We start from the raw sequence: 20,137 nt of genomic DNA on the forward strand, positions 1-20,137 counted from the left end.
TGGCTGCTTAGAAATTAAGTGTTAACGAGCAGTTGGACAGGTGTACCTAATAAAGTGGCCGGTGAGTGTATATATGTGCGTGTGTGTGTGTGTATATACATATATATATATATGTGTGTGTGTGTGTGTGTGTATGTATATGATTTTTAAATAACCAAGCCTTAAAAATCCTTTATCAGTCGGGTTCTACAATGTTGGTACTTGATAGCAGATATACATTCTCAAAGGTCAAAGAGACATGAATAATCAACAGATATTTGACTGTGACCTTGGTTTTCTTCATTTCCAAAGAACACAAACACAGGTGGACCAAAGCAATGGGCCCAGCTAAATGGAAAGGCAGTAGAGCAAGATGGTGAGTCCTCTCCGATTTATCTTTATGAAAGGAGTGTTTGAAATCAAATGGCATTCTAATGTTGAATCATATGTTGTCCAGTCTGTGACCCCTGTAGGTCTATGGCAATTGGCACAGCATTCTTCTGTTAAGTAAGTCTGACAAACCGTTTTCTTTATGCAACTTCTTTCAATGACATCAGGTTCAAGGGTCTTAAACCGACTTCAGCCCTTCTCTCACGAGGAATTTCCCACACTGAAGGCAGCTGGAGAACAGGACAGGGCTGGCAGGGAAAGAAGCGGCTTCGATCCGTCGTATGGGCCCGGACCAAGCCTCCGCCCCCAGAGTAAGTCTTAACGCTCAGGTATTGGCAGACAGTCTCATAGATGAGATAAATGACGGCTGAAAAGCAAATTATTAAATTGGTGGCAACATTTTCGACATTAACGGCATAGACTAAAGGAAAAGACTTCAGAGAATGGGAGGAAGAGAGGAGTTTGTTTTTTACTACCCAATGCTGTGTTTATGTTGATGTCATGTTGTACTTGAGTGTTTTTCAAGCAAGTAAAACTCCTCAACAGACATGTTGACACACTCTCACTGATTTCCAGCTGCCAACCCTGGGTCGGGCTATTGTCCCTAGTTGCAAATGGTTAAAAAGATTTTTGAAGTGTCACCGGACAATTTGGAATGTTCTGTATTGGCTATTTCAGTAATCCAGAGAGCACCAATCGACTTAGCACTACGCAATCATCTTCTGTCATTAAAGACATGGAGATAAGGTTACAAACAATGTGGTATTACTTTTAATTTCATTTTTTGCCAGAGTAAATCATTCCATGTAGAATTAGTTCATCAATTTTTCTGAAATCTCCCTCTACCCACTTCAAGATGTGACGAGCTGGAGGGAAGGTGGTGGCAGGAACCTTCAACCCTCAGCCCTGACCCTTGGCCTGCCGGCAGATCCTGAGGGTAAGCTCACGGCCCTGGGTGAGACTGGCTCCCCTCCAGCCTTAACCCACCCCCCTTCTGCCACCAGCACAACCTCTTCTAGTGTGGTGACTGTTCAGTCACCAGTCCTTGACCCCAAGGAGCCTTCCCTGCGACCCGCCCAGCCAGTCCGCAGAACAACCGTCCCTACTGCCCTGCAGTACCAGCTTCACCACACTTCAACTGCTGTCTACCATGACATGTTGCCTGCATTTGTAAGTACTCTATGACTCCTTGGGGCCACTTTTTGTAAAACAAACAACAATAAAAAAGCATCAAAGACAGTCTGCTGGTTTTACCTGTACGAAATTAGCTGTTGAATATAGCTAGAAACGGCTCAAATCCCTTTGGTGGCTCCGTGTGTTTCTACTACGAACACATTGTTTCATCCTGCTGTTTTCAGATGTGCTCTAAAGAGACACGTGAAACCCCTGGTACCGACCATGTTCCGACCACCGTAGCTGCCCCAGCACGATTTGACAGCAAACCCACTTTCAGACAGAACTACACCAAATCTGAACTTGTTAAGTAAGTACATTCACACTGTGAGAGCATTTATACATTAAGTAGTTTTACCGAGAGGTTTGTGACATTTGGCAATTGTTAAATTGTCGTTCTACCATCTCTGATTTCAGTGGTGATGTGAGAAGAGAGAACCGCTTTGTCCGCGCTACACCTCGACCCTCTTCTCAGCCCATCCGCAGGCCTGGTGACAGACCGCAACGCCCAGCCATCATTAATCCAGAGGACTTGAAGGATCTGGATGAGCTTGACAATGACTGCGAGGATGGATGGGCCGGTCAGTATTACTTGTTTAACTGCCTCTATCCCCCTCTTACAGGAGGCAGACTAAAAGATAGTTGAATGTGTGAAGTAAGTTCATGTTACATTAAGTTTCTTCTTAAGCTTATGAATATTAACTGCTGCACTAGTGTGCAAGTTATTATATGTGATATTTTGCTGAGTTAGTCATCAAAAACGGCATTTATTACCATTTACTGCTCTGACTTCATTAATGAGTTTAGATTCTGTAATGTGTAAGTTCACCGGCAAACAGCATGCCAATAGGATACAAAAGCCTGTTGCCATTGCTCTGTATCCAATCCTACATTCCTGCCGCTGACTGTTAAGTATGTTGTTTTTTCAGGACTCCATGAGGAAGTTGATTATAGTGAGAAGCTTAAGTTCAGTGATGACGAAGAAGACCACCACGGTGAAAAAAACAGGAAGTGGTGAGATCTCTTTTCTGCTAGCTTATTGCTCTAAATAGGCTCACACTCTTGTTTTCTGTCATTATTAAAGGGTTCCTGGTTTAATTTTGAGCGGTTACTTTTTAGGGCTGAATGGGAGAGGGAGAACCAGCGTGACTGCCAATCCTCCCTAAATTCAGGTGAAGTGTCTTACCCCCAGGAGGGCCCTGACGAGAGCTATTCCTACCAACATCACCACCACAATCCGCCCCGGAAGACCAACGGCAGATATCTCTCTACAGACACAACGGTAACAACACACTATGCTTTTTTTTCCACTTTCATCTTCCTCCTCTGGGATGTATTTTCTAAGATTAACTCATTATATCTACAGTTAAAACACATCTTGTTCTCTTCCCCGCTGACTGGGGAGGGTAAGGCAACGCTACAGAGCAAATGAATCGCCGTGTGCCTTCAAACAGTTGAGTGAAACTCAAGTTGACCTTGCAGTCACCATAGAGATGTGTCTGACTACTTGTCACTTGCCATACCTTTTGCTAGATAAAAACGATGTGGTTCAATACAAAAATTCTGTACACTACACATACCGAAGAAGGCACAGTGCACCTTTTCCACAATCCATTCTAGTTGCTATAAGTCCAGCAAAAACGGCAGGTTTTAGAGAGTTGAAGGGCTGACCGATCCTTTCCGATCAGTTGTTTCAATCCATATGCTCCTCCACGGTGCCCTCAATGACAGAATCCGAAGCATCAACTTTCCCTGCTGCCGCAGGAGGATGGGATGTAGCCCAGTTCACTTAGTCCTCAGCATCCCAGGTGAATGCTCTAAACTGGGCGCCTTCCTTGATCTTTCGGGTTGCCAGGTAAAGCAGGAATAAAATCCAGACTCGTACTGAATTCACGGTTTGATAGAAAGCTTGGCGTTGTTTGTTTATATAGTTACTGTAGTCAGGGGAGAAGCAAACCCTCTGACCCCCAACGACGAGAGAAAATTTCCCCTCAGCCTGTAGAATCGCCTGCCTTGTTGTATAGCAAAGAATGTTGATTAGTAGTGGCGTTCTTCTTTGGGCTATCACTGTAAATTCGACAGGCTCTCATAATCTCGATCTGAGCATTTGCCAAATCCAGGAACCACTTAGGCAGTGAGCGTGAGAGATACTGAATAGCGTTAAAGCCTTCCAGCTCTACCTTTAACTCAACGATGCGGATGTTGCATCTTCGGTTTCCGTCCTCAATATCTGCTAACTTCGCCTCAATCTCTTGAAAAAGAATACTTGATTTGCTTTCCACTGTAGTTTTTGGATTGTTTGCATCAGATCTATTGAGCCAAGGCTTGCAGCCAGAGATGCTTGTTGAGCATGATTAGCAGTTACCGTCGTATCGTTGTCAATTCATATATTTGCTTTATATACTATACTGTTTACCTCCCCCTTGAATTGCCTCCTGTTATGTCTAGACCCTGCAGAAAAACCATGTTGAGCCACTTGCTGACCAAGAAGATCACCAGCGCCAGTCTCAGGCTCCAGCTAGGGCAAAGTATGTGTCACCTGAGCTGTCAGAGGCTGTTGAGAGGGCCCGCAGACGCCGAGAGGAGGAAGAGAGGCGTGCCCGTGAGGAACGGCTGGCCGCCTGTGCTGAAAAACTCAAAAAGCTGGATGAAAAGTTTGGGAAGACTGAAAGGCAAACATCAAGGACAGAGGAGGGCCAGAAAGAGGGAGAGGGCAAAGAAGTTCCACTTTCCCCAGAAGGGGAACCGAATAAAGGCCTCCATGAGAACTGGCAGTACAGCACCAAAGGTAAATTGCATGTAGACTTGTACATTTAGGCCTATGTATTATATAGAAAATGTAAAGATTATTGCAGATTACACTCGCAAATTCTAAGCATGTTACAATTAAATGATTTCCAGATGTAACGGAGTGTCCCCCAGACAACTCTCCTGGCCACAGTTACCGTGAGGAACCTGCTTTCTCTAACTACCGTGCCAGCGAGGATGATGTCCAGGAGCCCTCCTCCCCCTCAGGAGACTACAGTGGACATCATCCCTCCAAACCCATCCCACCCCGCTTTCAAAAGCAGCCCCAGCACCATCAGCAACAGCAGGTGTGTGCCAGGAGCCACAAAGAACCCATTAAGTCTTGATCCAAGACTAATGTGTCAATGTCTTAGTGACTGGTTTGTGAGAAAAGGGGTTTTAAGAGTTTTTGGGAGCAAAGATTTTTAGTTACAGTCATCAACATGCAAACGACCTCGTGAAGGTTGCTACCCTATTTGTCTTTGATTGGATTTTCTGAGTTTAATTCTTGTCAGGGATTTTTTTGGGAGTTGATGTTTGGTTATCTCATGCAAGAAGAACAGGAAATGCAATCTGTAGAGGGTGGATATATTCATTTATCAAAATTGTAAAGGTTCTCTTCATCTGTCTCTAGGAAAACATAGTTGTAAATTATAGAATGAATGATAGCTGAATTCCAGTGTCTTGGCTGATTTGGACACATAAATATAACGGAAATTTTCCTACTATGACAAGTCAAAAAAGGCTGATTGCTATACTATTTGTTAATTTTCTCCTTTCCAGAGAACAGCTGATAAAAGGAGCTTTAATGTGTGTTCAATTGTAAATGTGGAATTAAAGGATTCATTCAAATTTGTTCAGTATTTGTAAAATAAAATGAAACTCACAAAATAGATAAATTACAACATCACAAACAGTACTGTCATGTTTTAAGAATGTTGTTTATGACTTGGTACCTAAGTACCAGTTGTCATGACATTCCTACTAAGAAGAATAACACTGGAAGATTTCTTCTTGACTTTGCTAACTCTGAATTCTTATATTGGCTTTAGCTGAATTCATGTTTACACAGAGCAAGGACTCTTGATTTTCTCTTACAAGTTGTTGTATATGTTCTACAGGAAGTATACAAGATGCATCACTGGCAGCAGTCAGGTCACCCTGCCCCATCTGGATCCAGCCATAACCAGAGAGGCTACTACCCCCCACATGTCCTCGGGTTTGATCCCCGCTGGATGATGATGCCACCTTTCATGGATCCCCGTATGACCCAAGGACGATCTCCTGTGGACTACTACCCTGGTACTGTCCACTCTTAACTCAGAAAATTTTGCACATACCTTCACATCTGAAATCATTTTTTTCATCATGGAAAAACTATCTTATTTGAACACTGTAAATGTTTTCAGCAGGAATGATGAAACCCATGATCCATCAAGACCACCTGAACAGCCCTGGTTCCGATGAGGGATGCCATTCTAACCTGCATCAAGAGAGAAGAGCCCCTTCCACTGAGCCTTACCCTATGTGGAACCAAGATGGCTACCCCTTGCGCAGCTTTACTCCACCTTACCAGAGGCAACATGAAAGCTCAGATAGTGGCCAGCCAGATGACAGGTCAGTATATTAGATCCTGTGCATTTTGCAGTTCTTTAATTAAATCCCTGAAACTGACCTCACAAAGCAATATTGACACCTACAACTCCACTTAGTGACATAGGCCTCTGTTTTATCAAGCTTCATCTTTGTATGTCTTGTATATTTTTTCTACAGAAGTGATATGGCCTGCCCCCAACCGGACTCCTATGAAGAGAGGGCCCATGAGTGCTTGACCCACCCCCAAGATGATATCCCCCATCATGCTTACCAGAGCCGAGGACCAGACAGAGAACATCAACACCATGACCAAGGCTTGCTGACCACAGTTCAAAACCACTCTGTGAATCATGCAGGTAGTGATTACCCAAAACAAGACTCTAGGGACAAGCATCTGAAAGACGGCTCTGAATCACACGATGAAACCTTAGATGGCTCCAAGGACAGTTGGAAGAGAGATGGAGGCCAGAAACAAGACGGAGGACTCAGCAATGCTCAAAGCCAGTGGTCCGAACCCAGTTCCAGTAGTAGTGTTAGCCAGCCATCTGAGACCAGTGGGCGCACCTTGACTCGCAGAACTGGGCCCATCAAGAAACCAGTGCTCAAGGCTCTCAAAGTGGAAGACAAAGAGAATGAGAAGCCTAAACCTGAGCCTGAAGAGAAGCCTGTTCCTTATCGCCTGGAGAAAGAAGTCCTCACTAATGTTTATGACTTGAAGAAAGATAACCAGCCTTCCAGCAACAGGCATGCAGCCTCACCTGTTGTAGAGAAACAGCCCGAAGAGAGGCAGCGTCAGTCACCAGCTCCCACCCAAACAGAGAGGCCTCTGAGTACCCACAGTGACGACTCTCCCAAGGAGAGCACCTGGGACAGTGGCAAGAGCCAGTCACCTAGAGATAGCCAGGAAAATCGTGAGCCCCAGGCACCTCGGCGTAATAACTGGATCTTCATCGATGAAGAACAGGCCTTTGGTGCAGTCAGGGGAACAGGTAGAGGCCGGAGTCGAGGCTTTAGGGAATTTAGCTCAAGAGGTGGAACCCGTGGTGGCCGAGGTGGAGACAATCTCAGAGGGGCTTATAACAACAATAGCAACAGTGGCGCTCAGCGGACAGGCAGAGGCAGAGCACCACCGAGGGACCTTGTCAAGGTGGAGGAGTTCCAGAGAGGCAAGCCCCGCAGGCGAAATGTCAGTGAAACTTTGAGTGAAGCCTCTGAGTATGAGGAACTGCCAAAGAGGCGCCGTCAGAAAGGATCTGAAAATGGAGAAAGTTACACAGAGTCTGGAGAAGTCCGCAAGGCTGATAGAGACTCTTGGAGATCCAACAAGGTTTATACAGATGAACAGACAGCCCCAGATTCCAGAGAAAAGGCCAAGGCCAGCAGGGGCTTTGGTGGTCGCATGCTGCCTCCCAGACTGAACGCAACTGGAAGTTACAGTCGAGGCTTTGGAGGTTCCAGGGACATTTCAACATGGAGGGGCCGTGCGCCCCAGTTTAGTAGCACTGGTGGCTCAATGCAAGAAAACGGTTATGGTCCTGGAGCTGAAAGTACTTACTCCCGCAGACCACCTGTTGAACGGGAGACTCTCAAGTACCCCCCTAAATTCACAGGCTCCTTCATGGACAATGGCACAGAGGACCGCGAAGGAGAATTCTACTTTGACAATGAGAACCCTGACAGGCAGATGTTAAGGAGACGGCGTCCACCCCGTCAAGACAAGCCTCCCCGCTTTCGTCGTCTACAACAAGAACGTGAACCTGGCACAAACCAGTGGACAAGTGAAGAGTACATAAATGGAGAGTTTGCAAACCAATGGCCTGGTCGCCCCAAAGGCAGTGGGGAAGACAACTGGCCTAGTGGCCATTACTCTGGTGCACGCTCTAGCCAGCATGGTCCGGCAGAGGAATGGGAGACGGGATCAGAGAACAGCGACTTTGGTGACTGGAGAGAGAAGCGAGGTGTAACTGGAGGGACAGCTACACAAGGACATGGTGATATTCCTTCAGAGTCTTGCCATAGTGAACCAGGCTCAGGCGAGAAGAGGGAACTTTGCAAGAGAAGCTTCTCCAGCCAGAGACCATTGGTGGAAAGGCAGAATAGAAAAGGGGAGCCATCACTGCTGGAAGCAAGCAAGATGAGACGTTCACCTGATAACCCCCCTACCTCCTCAAACAGAAGTGACAGTTGGCAGAATGGAGGGGCGTCTTGTAAGAGGTGAGGTGAATGACAGAACAAACTTCCAGTTGAAGTAATTGTCATTATCCTGTTCCACCTGGGTGAAGCATCAACGATATGTGCTGATGAATTTTTTTAATGCTTTAGTTTCTGCTTGTTATAGTCGCTTGGAAACCAAAAAAAACATGGCGTCTCATTATTGTTTTTTACGTACGGTACATATACTCTTTATACTCTGGCTTACACTCAGAAACTGGACTGAAAACAGCTTCTTTGCTCACCTTTTTTGAGCAAAAAAACTATTTTGTAGTACAAATGTATGAGTGTAAGTGCTTACTCTACATAAAGAAGCTGTCTAATTAAGATACCTAGCTTTCATTTTACCAGCACTAATTATACTGCTGGACGTTTGGATTTCTGCTACAATGTTTAAGGAGGTAAACATGTTTTCCCTTCTATTGAGCAAAGCCTAAGATACTGAGTAGTACTCAACATGCAGTTGGTCCCAGATGAGGGTGTAGCTCAGTTACATTGGCTAGATGAATGTGGGAAAGGCACTTGTGCCTGACAAGAGCATTGGTTACTAACACTATATACAAAATCCCTCCTGAGCCTGAATTTAGAGTTATTCTGTTTTTTTTGTTTTTTTTCTTGTTCCACCTGTCATGTGTTGCCTTTGCTGAACTTAACTGGCTAAGTGACTAATTTGTTGTATTTGTTTTCAACTGCCAAAAGGATACTCAAATTGACCAAGATTTTTGAGATTTTATTTGGTTGTGTTGCCAAATCCAATTTAAGTCCATTTGTCTCACTCTTTTCTGTTTTTTAGCAGAAGCCCAGATGAGTCGGGCCCAGTCTACAGCATAGAGCAGTCAGAGGAGAGGGAGTCCAGTGAGTCCTCTGGGAAGAAATTAGACAAGGACCTTAAGCAAGGACCTGTCAAGACAGACATTACCGAACCTCTGTCCCAGTATGAGCTCAGCAGCTACCCAAGTGAGTCCAATCTTTTCTAGTTAACTTTTTGTGTTTTCCATATTGAAAGAAATTAAATGGAAATTCTAAAGGAACAGTTGCTATCTACATTGAAGAAAAAAATAATCCCTGGCTAATTGAAGCTGCAACATTTCTTGGGTTAAATACTGATATCATTTAAATGTATTCAATTACAAAATAACCACAATGTCATCAGATATTAAGGATACATCTCTTCTCTGACAAACAATGCTAAAGTCTGTATTTTCTTTTTTTAAATTTCCATTCCGTGGCGGAATGTCTGTTTTTTATTTTGGCCTGTGGGTCAAATGCCCATTTTAACACACGGGTTGCCAGACATGAGACAGAAAAACAACGGGCTGCAGTGATGGTAACCGCAACAAAACAGGATTAACTAAGATATTTCAATCTTTCCAACCTAAAAATTGCATCTTTCTAAACAGTAACATGACCAAAGACATGATTAGACAGAGGTAAATATTGGAGATGCATTTAGATTACATTAGAGCATAAAAGGACGCAGAGTTGGCTAATTTCCTGCAAAACGGGTAAGATGCTCGGGTGACTGGTGAGACAACACTCCAGTATTTTGAGTTTGGACTTCAGTAACCATTTTAAACCCTAGCTGTCAGTATTACATATCGTTTAAAAAAAACAAAAAACTGACCTAACCAACCTGGTGTCAGCAGAGAAAAAAAACTAAACCTTATGTATGGAATAAAAATCTGTGCCCTCTGTTTTATAAACTGTACGCACGGATTAGTAATTTGTGCTCTTGGTTTTATAAATGTGAGCAAAGAAGTAAAAAAAATTTAAAAAAAGATTCTTACTTCAGGGTTCAATTACTCTATAGTTAAACTATATTATATCACAAATGGGGCAGCTTTCCTAAAGTTGTAAGGTTAACAACGAGCTACAAAATAATTTTAAAATAAGTATGGTCTCTAGTAGCAGCCGGCGGTGCTTAGGGGCCGTCTATAAACTACAACACAACACAAAATATCTATTTATTTAATGAATAAATAAGGTAGTGTCTTCAAACTTAACTAAATTATAACTGGTCTCTTCCTAGTTGTACTACAGCACTCTTAAAAAAATAGGTTTGGAGACGGTACCTTATGTAATCATTAAATTATTAGGTATTTTTGTTTCACTTCCTACCTATCTGCAGATAATTTTGTATTGACCATATACCTGTTTTGTAGTTGAGGGGGACACAGGAGGACCAGTTTCTAATCCAGATGGATACCAGGATGCCCTGTCGAAAAAGCAGAGACGCCCCCAGGAAGATGATAGAAGGAGGAAGGAACAGGGAGCTCCTGTAAGTTAACCTATGCTCAGTAATTACAACAAGAATAAACAAAAAATGTGCCGTTTGTTGAGCTTTTCTCATTGTTGCCTGTATTAGGTGCCAGTGAAAAACAGGACTATCACATCCAAGATACCGCCACGCTTTGCCAAAAAGCAGGGAAGCTTGGGCATTGAACAACCTGAGGAAGCGCTTTCTTCCAACAACCTGGGAACTGAAATCTGGGAAACAAACAGCTCAGGTAGGAGAAAGACATACCTTTGTTTCAATGCTGAAAGAAGAAAGGTTTAGATGAAATTATTTTAAATGTCTGTTTTAGTTTTTTAACATATATCCTTTTTTTCATACGTTTTAGGCCTTTTTTGTCAATGGACATTGTGTGAAAATAGACACATTGATTTTATTCTTTACTAATGACACTTATCTTTTTTAGCTCTTCCAGTACAGTCTTCAGGGGGAGACTCATGGACTAAACAGGTGTCTTACACTGGGAGCGAGCCCAACTCTGAGGTAGTGCAATGCAGTCGTTCATTGGAACATAGACTGTATATATTCTGTGCGTTGTTTGTCTGCAGTTTAAACTAGCGGTTTAACAGACCATAGTTGATCCATGGTCCGTACAGATCAGCACCCACAGTTTGGATTGCATGTGAACTGTGGATCAATTGCAAAGTTTAACCATAATAATGGTGCGTTTGAAATGCATTTTTATGTCGATGTTACCTAAAGTAAGTGATACAGTATATAACGCGGATTTGTATTGCAGATTTTGGTGCCTCGTTTCGGTGCCACTTAAATGTTTGCACTGCTCTCTGACCCTTTGAAACCAACATTACAAGCAACAGAAGCATCGCTGCATGTCACGCTAGTAAAACACAAACTTTACACTTGGCATTGGGTAACGTTAGTCTACGGTTAGCTAGTAGCTGGAATAAACACGGTTAAAATGCTCACTGTAGAGCAGGGTTGTTCAAAGTTTTTTTGGTGAGGGCAAATACAGAAAAATAAGCAAAGGCTCGGGCCACACACTAGAGGCGACATATTGACGCATGATTACTGTGTGTATTTCTAACTCGCCTATAATGTGAAGAACATTGCTCTCAGTGGGAGCAGTGATAAGAACGGTTTGCCATGCTGGGCAATAAGTTTAGCGACTTCATAGCTTGCTGCTGTGGCATTTTCTTGTATTTTGTTAGCACGAAAAAAAAAACTGTTGTTGAGCTTGCAGGCTAGCTGCCATTTGCTTGAATTTTGTTGCTCCATCACGGCAACATCTTCATTGCAAATCAAACAGACACAATTTCCATTGATTTCTTTAAAGAAATAGTCATTTTCCCACCGTGGTTGAAATTTTCTGCACTCACTTGCTACCTTTCGTTTCTTCGGTGCTGCCATTTCTGGTGACTCGTGGTAAAAAATTTTCTTTGCTTAATTTTGTTAAATGGAGAAGCACCTTTTCCATTACTGGCTCCATCTAGTGTTAAAACTGAGAAGTGCAACAGAGTTGAGTTCAAGCGCCATGTGCGGGCCATATTCAACTATTTTCAGAATTTGCCGCGGGCCAATAAAAGCTGACCGGCGGGCCGCAGTTGGCCCGCAAGCCGTAGTTTGGACACCCCTGCTGTAGAGGATTCCAACACTGGGACACCAACCATATAAAACGGCTAAAAAAAAAAAATGAAGAGCTATAAGACACAAACTAGCACTTGCTCACTACTGTTGTCAACCTTGTGGTGCATTTAAAGTTATTGTAAAATATCCTTTTCTCATAAGTAATTATTGTTGAAAGTTAATAATATTACATGTTTAATAATTAACTAATTAATAATTAAATTCCCTCTTTATTGTGATGATCTGAAAATTTATCAGATACGTGACTCACAACTCTGATCCGAACCTTGAGTTTTGTGGACTCAGTGGTGTTTTTTTTTTGCCTCTGTGGCCTTCCAGGCAGCTAACCCGGACCTTAACCCTAAACAACCGTTGACGCACTGCCTGGATGAGACGTTGGGGGCAAAAAACACCAATCACCATTTTGTGATCCAATACAACCCTAGTTCAAACTATTTCTGAATCCCTTATTAGTTTTTTTTCACCTCATTATTGACATAACAAATTGGCTACAACAGAATCTGATTCAATTGAGAATCCTAAACCAGTTTTTGCCAATCTTCTTTTGGCCAGGACTCTGATGCTGGCCCAGAGCAGAGTAAAGAACAGCACAAGCCAGGGCCCATTGGAAATGAACGCTCCCTAAAGCACCGTAAGGGATCAGAAGCTGTTGATCGGCTGGAAGGTGGCCCAATCACGCCAGTCAATGGTGTGGACCTCCATGTGGACACTGTGCTGCCTGTGCCTCCTATTGAGTTTGGTGTCAGTGCCAAAGACTCTGATTTCAGCCTACCACCGGGCTCCACCCCAGTGCCCGTGTCCAATTCTGTCAACAAGCTTCAGGAGGCTCTTACCACCAATGTGAGTGTTTGTATCTGTACGTTTGTGGGGTCTTGTAAATAAAATGAGGTCCTCTAAATGCATCAGAGATTGATGTGACAATCACCACGGTTACGCTTCAAGTATTTTTGATAACTCTCTTTTGTTGCTTAAAAATAAGAGATATTGACTGCAAGTGATTGATCCAAATCTTTTGTTTTTAAACAGACTGCTCTCAATCAGAGTATCCCCATGCTGCGTTCTAACCACCTACAGCCTGGCATTAACCTCAACCCCATCTCCTTTCCCAGTGCTGATCTCACTCTCAAGGTATGTGTAGAACAATCCATTGTGTGTGTGTGTGTATATAAAGCTATATCTTTACATACATATAACAAAGGAATGTCCATTTATGCAACTCTTTCTTGTATGGAAAAGAATATAGTGGGAACATACAGGCAAATCTGAGTGTTATTTAAACATGCATATCAACCATAAATGTTTATTTTTCTTCAGATGGAATCAGCACGCAAGGCATGGGAGAACTCCCAGTCCCTCCCTGAGCAGGGCTCTCCTGGTGGAAGTGCTACAGGAGCTCAGCCTCCGTGCAGCGTGGGCTCATCCAGTGGTGTTAGCTACAGTTCCTTTGGAGGGGTTTCAATGCCTCCGATGCCTGTGGCATCAGTAGCACCTTCCATGTCCATGCAAGGTAAAGCTGCATTTCATTTTCTCTATTTAATGAGGGCTTAATCTTTTGAGGGAATCTAAACTAACAGCCTGTTTGATGTCCCTTCTCTAGGTAATCATATTCCCCCATTGTATCTGGATGGTCATGTTTTTCCTAGCCAGCCCCGCCTTGTACCTCCCATGACCCAGCAGCAGACCTACCAACAGGTAGAGAGATATATGCTTGCACGCACACACACATACACACATGTGTGTTTGTTTAGCAGCAGAATTGTCATTATCTTACATTTGTTAATCCATTTAGGCGGCCGCAGCACAGCAGATTCCGATCTCTTTGCACACGTCTCTTCAGGCTCAGGCTCAGTTGGGGCTTCGGGGAGGTCTACCTGTCTCTCAGTCCCAAGAGATGTTCAACTCTATTCCCCCCTTCAGGTACTGCCCCCTCCATTTATCATGACATTTTAACTGTTCCCATTAATTTGCTTCACTTTAGTTATATTATCCGTTTCATGTATGTGGCGCTTCCATGCACTTTATATTTTCTTTTTACTCACTCTGCTGCCCTTTCTTGTTCCTTTCAGGTCCCAGGTTTACATGCACCCCAATCTGTCACAGCCCAACCCCATGGTGCTGTCGGGCGGAGCCCCTCTCAAAGGGCCTTACTCTGCTTTCCCTGGCATGCAGCCCTCAGAAATGGTCAAGACACAGTCAGGCTCACACTATCAGCCTATGAATGGCAGCCAGCAGCTAGTCTATGACAGCCAGATGAACCAAGGGCCTGGTATGGGTTCCTCCCAGCTAATGGACTCTCAGCTCATCCAGGTAAGTGGATTGCTGAAGCTCAGTTTCATATTGACTATTTCAAATAGATTTATTAAATTGAACATTGCATTCATGTCAACCCAGCAAGTAAGGAAAAGCCTTTATTGCATAACCAGACCATAATTGGACGTTTGGTTTAAATGATAACAGTAAAATCCTTTTTTTCTACTAGGTGACCATGCCCCTACCTGGCTCTCAGCTCCGCTATGGCTCAGCTCAGCAACATCTCATCCTCCCACAGTCCATCCAGCTGCAGCAGGGACAAAACCTGTCAGTGGGGGGCCCACGCCGAATGCTGCCACCTGGCTCCCAGGCTTCGGTCATGACTGGCAGCAGAGAGGTGTGACTTACTCATCTTTTGTAGCTCAACCAAAAACAGATCTGTTCATTCATTAGTGCAATAATGGAAGTCACTCCCATTTTGTCCCACAAAACCATGTAGACACATCTGTATAAGGTTGCAAATATCTTATCTATAACTAGGCCATCCACAATTGTTTGTGAATCAACAGTGCTTCTTTGCCTATTCTCAGGGCTCACAGATGGAAATGAAAGGCTTCCAGTTCTCTGAGAAGAATCATTCCCCAGGTATATCCGGGGGGACCTACAGGTGAGCAGAAAGGACTTGTCCAATAATATAAATGAACTGTCTACAACACACTGCTTTGCTCTGTTGACATGTGTAACATGGTGTATCACAAATATACATTTTAGGAAATAGATTGTAAAGCTATCTTTTTCTTATCTTTCTCCCTTCACCTCATCAGGCCTGGCTCTGCCAGCCCCAGTGGGAAACCCTCTGGTCCTGGGGGTCCTCTGCCTACACATTTTACTCAACAGGTATTTATTTTTCAAGCATATACTGTACATATTGCGATGTGTTTAATTTAAATGTTGACTGGGGCATTTTCATTCTTGGGCCGATGTGACAGGTTTATCAACACCTAAGGCTGATGAGTTTGGGACATTTTCAAAAGTCTGAAAGCTGCTATCAAAAAGTACTTCTACGTCCATCTTTCAAAAAAGATTACACATTTGCAGCACCTGTCATTATGCACAAATCCGTACACAAAGTATATTTTTAAACACACTAATGTAATGTAATTGAAGAAACAAACCTGTGACTGACTTCAAGGAATTTGAACCAAGTCTGAAAATTCCCCTAAGAAATTCAATACTGAAATGCTAATTGTTTGTTTTTCTTTATCCCCCTCCTTCTTTCCCGGGACCAATAGGTCCCAACATGCCAGGGCAGCATGGTGATGCACATGCGGCCCCCCACCACTGGCCCCTTCCCCAACCCCATACAGAGACCAGTCATGCAGGTCAACAAGCCTGTCATCATTCGCCCCCCCCCTTACCCCAATCCTGGCCGTGACCTTTCCCACTCTACCCCTCCCTCGGCCCCCGAGCCCCATGTTAAAGGGCCAGAGGATGGCATGAAGGTGAGCCACCCACTGTAAATATAGGTAATTTAATTTTATCCACTTTCTTTTTCTCTATTTGCATTGATTGTATTGTGTATAGTGTGGAGATGTAGTTAACATACCTGAGAGGCCTTGACAGGATACATCTGTAGTGCTGTAAGACTATCTTGGATGGTATAATTCCATACTGGTATAATAGTAATATTGATGTGTTTATACAGGGTTTCCGCTGGGTCTTAAAAAGTCTTACATTTCAAAATAAAACTTTTAGGCCTTAAATTTGCTGGAGTTTTGTGTTCTAGGTCTTTGCAACGCTACCTCTAATGCTCTTTCTTAATTTATTTTTCTTACTCCATGGTGGTGTATTATTATTATTCATTCGCTAGTGCAAGTATTCGCTTTATTACGACTACAAATGAGACTAACATCCAACATATAGTACAGCCAATCAACTTTTGTGTGATTGGCGCAAGTCTCTTTCGGATTGCACCACCGACATACATTTTTTAATTATTCAGCTTTGGGGAAGTGCAAGTTTAGTGTTACTTGGCTTGAAAGAACTGAGTTTAGAACTCAGTTAATGTTGTGATCTTTATTTTCAATCATAATGGTCATAAAAAGTCTTAAATTTGACTTGTTGAAACCCACAGAAACTCTGTTATCGACTAAACTGTATTATGAAAATGTTTCACAAATAGTTATCTAAATTTGAAAAATATTCAGCATGATAGTTATGGTAAGAAATGGTCAAGAGAGTAGCATTTAAAAAGCCCTACAAATAGGGTCAAAGATGAGACTTAAGCCTAATCTCTGTAGCATCATAAGCATGTTATGGTAATGAGGTTAAAGTATGGTGTTCTGGATAGCCAAGAATCTTTCCTGCCTGCCACTGTAAAACTGATTTGTTAGAATTAACAGTATTTAATTGCCAATACTGCTTTTCCAGACAACGCATAAATTGTCAAAGTAACTGCTAAAATTGCCAAAAGCTGTGCATATGTTCAAAATCATCAAAAGATTGTTGGAATCTAGTTTTTATACCCGTTAGCTGAGCATCAGTATGTTAGTGCATAAATCTTTGGTGTTCCAGTCTCTGCTGTAGGTCTTAGTAACTCTGCCTTTTCTTTGTGTAGAATAAAACCATGCGAGAAGTGCGAAAGGCAGTGGGTGAGGGCAAGACACCAGCTGGGGGCATGACCAGCAAACTCCAGGAGCCCCTAACCTCCACAGGGCAAGCCAAACCAGCACGCACAGGAGCCATCAAACCCCAGGCTGTCAAAGTAGAGGAGGGCAAGGCATAACAGTGGACCTTAAATCCTCATCATCACTTAGCCTGCCAACACAAGCCCCTTGACCAAAGTCTGAGCCTTCCAAGACCCACCTTATCCAAAGGCACCATGGCAAGGGGCAGACATCATAACGTATTACCCCTTTTGAACTGTCAGAACTGGAAACAATTTCACATCACGTATAGAGATATATAAATATATATAAATATATACATAGACATACAGTCTTTTAAGCAGATCTCTTCAAGGTCCTCTTTAATTTATTATTAGTCACTTTTAAGGGGAGATTGGTAGAAAGAAAAGCTGTTTCTGGTTTTTGTTTTTGTTTTTTCTCTTCAAGGTGGGGAAAATAAAAATGACCAACTCCGACAGATGGTTCATTTTTCATACCATTTTGCCAAACTGTATTTACTCCCCGTTGTGGACTGTTGCCGTTAATATCAGGCAGACACTTGATATAACTCACTATTAGCAAACAAGTAATTTTTTAAAACAAATTTGAAATTCAGTGGGGCACTATTTTTTTTTTTTAAATCATTTTTCATTGGCATTTTCGCTGGTAAATTTAATGTTAAAGTCATCACCCATTCCTGCTATTGGGAAAGAACTTACTTTATTAACCCAGAAAAAAATCCACCAATTTGTGGACATCATTGCATGTCAACATTTCAAAAGTAATGCATCTTCTGGAGTACTTCACCCAGCCTATGAACTGTGGCAAACTGCTTAGATTAATAGAAATCATTTCTTTTCTCAACTCTATTCTTTGCTTTTACATCCTGTTGCTCGCTCTCTTCTGTATCTAAATTGAAACTTAAAGGTGAACATTTTACCAAAATCATGTTGCTTCCATGGGAACTTCACTGGTATTGCTACAGCGTGTGCATGTGATGTGCTGAATGTGTGTAAACATGCGGGACTCCTACTTAGAACAGAGCAACATTTCACAAAGACTGTACCTGAACTCAGCATTCATAGTGCTGCCATCAACTTGTGTGGATTTTGATCGACCAAGCTGGCAACAATTTTTTGGGCTCATTGTAAAGTTTTTTTTTTGTGTGCAGACGGGAGGGGGCTGCATTCGCAATTGCTGTAATGTCCCCTTAAAATACCTTGAAATGATTGCTTTCCTATTGCTTTGTTTGGGTGTTAATTCATCAAATTGTCTGTTAATGAACATGTGATGTAAGTGATGATTTTTACATCCCTCAGTCTGGGGCGTTAAGCTTTCTTCTTTAAAGGCTCTTGAAATACTTTCCTCTCTAATTCCCGTAAAAACCCACTTAACAGTAATGTGGGGGAACTTGTGAAGAAACAGACCCATCACCATTTGATTATACAGCATCTGGTCTCTGAGGTGGCTCTAGCAATAAATGCAGCCTGACTATAATCACAATCAGGGTCCAAAAAACTTTTTCCTGTTAGAAGCTAATGATCACAAAACGAGGGGCATATAGCATTGCTTGTTGGATAAAAATGTTATTTGCTTAAGCTGTTTTTGTGAGCACTGCAGTTCCAGTGGACTACGAAGGACTTTTAAAAGTGTTTGTTCTATTTGAAAATGTGAAGCTGTTGGAATCATCTTTTATTCTGTTTTTTGTAATGGACACTCTATTGACACTCACAATGCCTATGTCATAACTGGTGAAATGTTATTGCTTACCATAACGCTCCATGACACTACAAAATGTTAAGATTTATCTTTACAGTGTTTCACTGGTATATATGTATATGCATACTTAACTGTACAGTCGAGCCTTGTCAGCGAGGGGAGGCTTAAACCCACATTTCATTTTAGATATTGTGGCGCTATTAAAGATTTAACGTTGGAAAGGTTACCGTGTTCTCAGAATGGACTGCTTTCACTTGTTAGGTTTAGTGGGCTTGGAGTTTTGTTTTGCCTCATCCCTTACTGCAAAAGATCATGATGCTTCTCATCATTGTACCTGCACCAAAATGTTGCCCTGACTTTTTTTTTTTTTTTTTGTACTTTTAAGATGCATATTTCATTTTGTCAAAGGACCAGTGCTTTCTGCAGCTGATCTGGCATTCTGTTTATCCTACCTGATCTTTATCCTTTCAGATATTTGGTCATTACTCTCCCTTGTTAAAAAAAAAAAGAGCTTATTGAAAGAAAAGAAATAAAGCAGTTGTGTTTTCTTAAATGTACTGTTGATTCTGTATTCTCACGTTGTCATATTAAAATCATGCATCAAATTCTTGTGAAAGCAATGATGGAAAAAGGAATTTAGACCGAGTCCAGCACAGTATTTGAAAAACATTGACTGTTCATATGAGGTGTTTTTAGCTTTTCACACAGAATTGCCTCCAGCCACCTGATCAGCTTTTCTTTCAGTAGCAACACCTTTATATGTATCCCATTCTCAATTGAGCATTCCCAATTTAATATAGGTTAACAAAAACATTTGGTTTGGACAGACAGTTTTAGCATTCATGATTGTGCCATAAAACCATGTACACCAAGGTTTGTGGATGTGCTTGGTTACTGTTTTGTTAATATTTGGCCAGTTTAATAATGTTTAAATTAAGAGCATTTTTTTTTTTTTAAGTCATCAAATAAACTTAAATACTCTACATCTGAGACAACTACTGTTTGTGCAGTATAAAGGGCCTTTTGGTTCTTGTCCAGCAAGATCTCTCAGTACAGAACAGTACTCATTTTAATTAGGAGCAAGGGTCCCGAAGGGATAGAAGAAAAAAATTATAACAGCTGCACCTTAACTTCAATTGCAGGATTTTTATGAGCCAGCACTACTAGATTGGCTTTTAAAATTTATATTGAGTGAGATTAATTTTTTATTTTTTTTAAACGCGATAATTCTCCATTGTTTGGTCACTATTTCATTACTACCAAATACCGTACCATGATCACAATAATAATGCGCCTGTGAAAAACAGGCTACATGACGTCACAAGTGTGACATTCCTGAGGCTTGTTTGGACAAAAAGTTTTCCCTTTGTAGTCGCAGAGCGAAATCTCGTACTTCCCTACAAGATTTGGCGTTTTACCTCCGAGCATTTGGGGTGTTTTCGTCATAAAACAAGGTAACTTCACTTCT

General features: G+C 42.2%; 1 protein-coding gene across 5 annotated transcripts in view; it reads left to right on the plus strand.

Moving 5' to 3' along the window:
- prrc2b (proline-rich coiled-coil 2B) overlaps positions 1-19,177 on the plus strand; it is a 25,029-nt gene extending 5,852 nt beyond the window's left edge. For 2 of the 5 annotated variants that reach the window (XM_034896464.1, XM_034896465.1), the window contains exons 5-31: positions 292-355; positions 537-680; positions 1,226-1,539; positions 1,728-1,852; positions 1,960-2,123; positions 2,472-2,556; positions 2,662-2,824; positions 3,991-4,330; positions 4,444-4,637; positions 5,445-5,631; positions 5,739-5,946; positions 6,103-8,139; positions 8,930-9,093; positions 10,299-10,414; positions 10,502-10,643; positions 10,836-10,912; positions 12,587-12,874; positions 13,061-13,162; positions 13,349-13,541; positions 13,632-13,726; positions 13,824-13,951; positions 14,101-14,341; positions 14,514-14,681; positions 14,875-14,951; positions 15,109-15,181; positions 15,577-15,786; positions 16,902-19,177. In XM_034896464.1, coding sequence (XP_034752355.1) covers positions 292-355; positions 537-680; positions 1,226-1,539; positions 1,728-1,852; positions 1,960-2,123; positions 2,472-2,556; positions 2,662-2,824; positions 3,991-4,330; positions 4,444-4,637; positions 5,445-5,631; positions 5,739-5,946; positions 6,103-8,139; positions 8,930-9,093; positions 10,299-10,414; positions 10,502-10,643; positions 10,836-10,912; positions 12,587-12,874; positions 13,061-13,162; positions 13,349-13,541; positions 13,632-13,726; positions 13,824-13,951; positions 14,101-14,341; positions 14,514-14,681; positions 14,875-14,951; positions 15,109-15,181; positions 15,577-15,786; positions 16,902-17,069 — 6,267 coding nt within the window. In that variant the 3' untranslated portion in view covers positions 17,070-19,177. Of the gene's footprint in view, positions 1-291; positions 356-536; positions 681-1,225; positions 1,540-1,727; positions 1,853-1,959; positions 2,124-2,471; positions 2,557-2,661; positions 2,825-3,990; positions 4,331-4,443; positions 4,638-5,444; positions 5,632-5,738; positions 5,947-6,102; positions 8,140-8,929; positions 9,094-10,298; positions 10,415-10,501; positions 10,644-10,835; positions 10,913-12,586; positions 12,875-13,060; positions 13,163-13,348; positions 13,542-13,631; positions 13,727-13,823; positions 13,952-14,100; positions 14,342-14,513; positions 14,682-14,874; positions 14,952-15,108; positions 15,182-15,576; positions 15,811-16,901 lie in introns of all 5 variants that reach the window. The other 3 variants (XM_034896468.1, XM_034896467.1, XM_034896466.1) reach the window with 3 other exon arrangements.
- Positions 19,178-20,137: the final 960 nt, after the last annotated feature.

This window comes from Etheostoma cragini, chromosome 16, assembly GCF_013103735.1.
Source record: "Etheostoma cragini isolate CJK2018 chromosome 16, CSU_Ecrag_1.0, whole genome shotgun sequence".
In the NCBI taxonomy this organism is placed as follows: Eukaryota; Metazoa; Chordata; class Actinopteri; order Perciformes; family Percidae; genus Etheostoma; species Etheostoma cragini.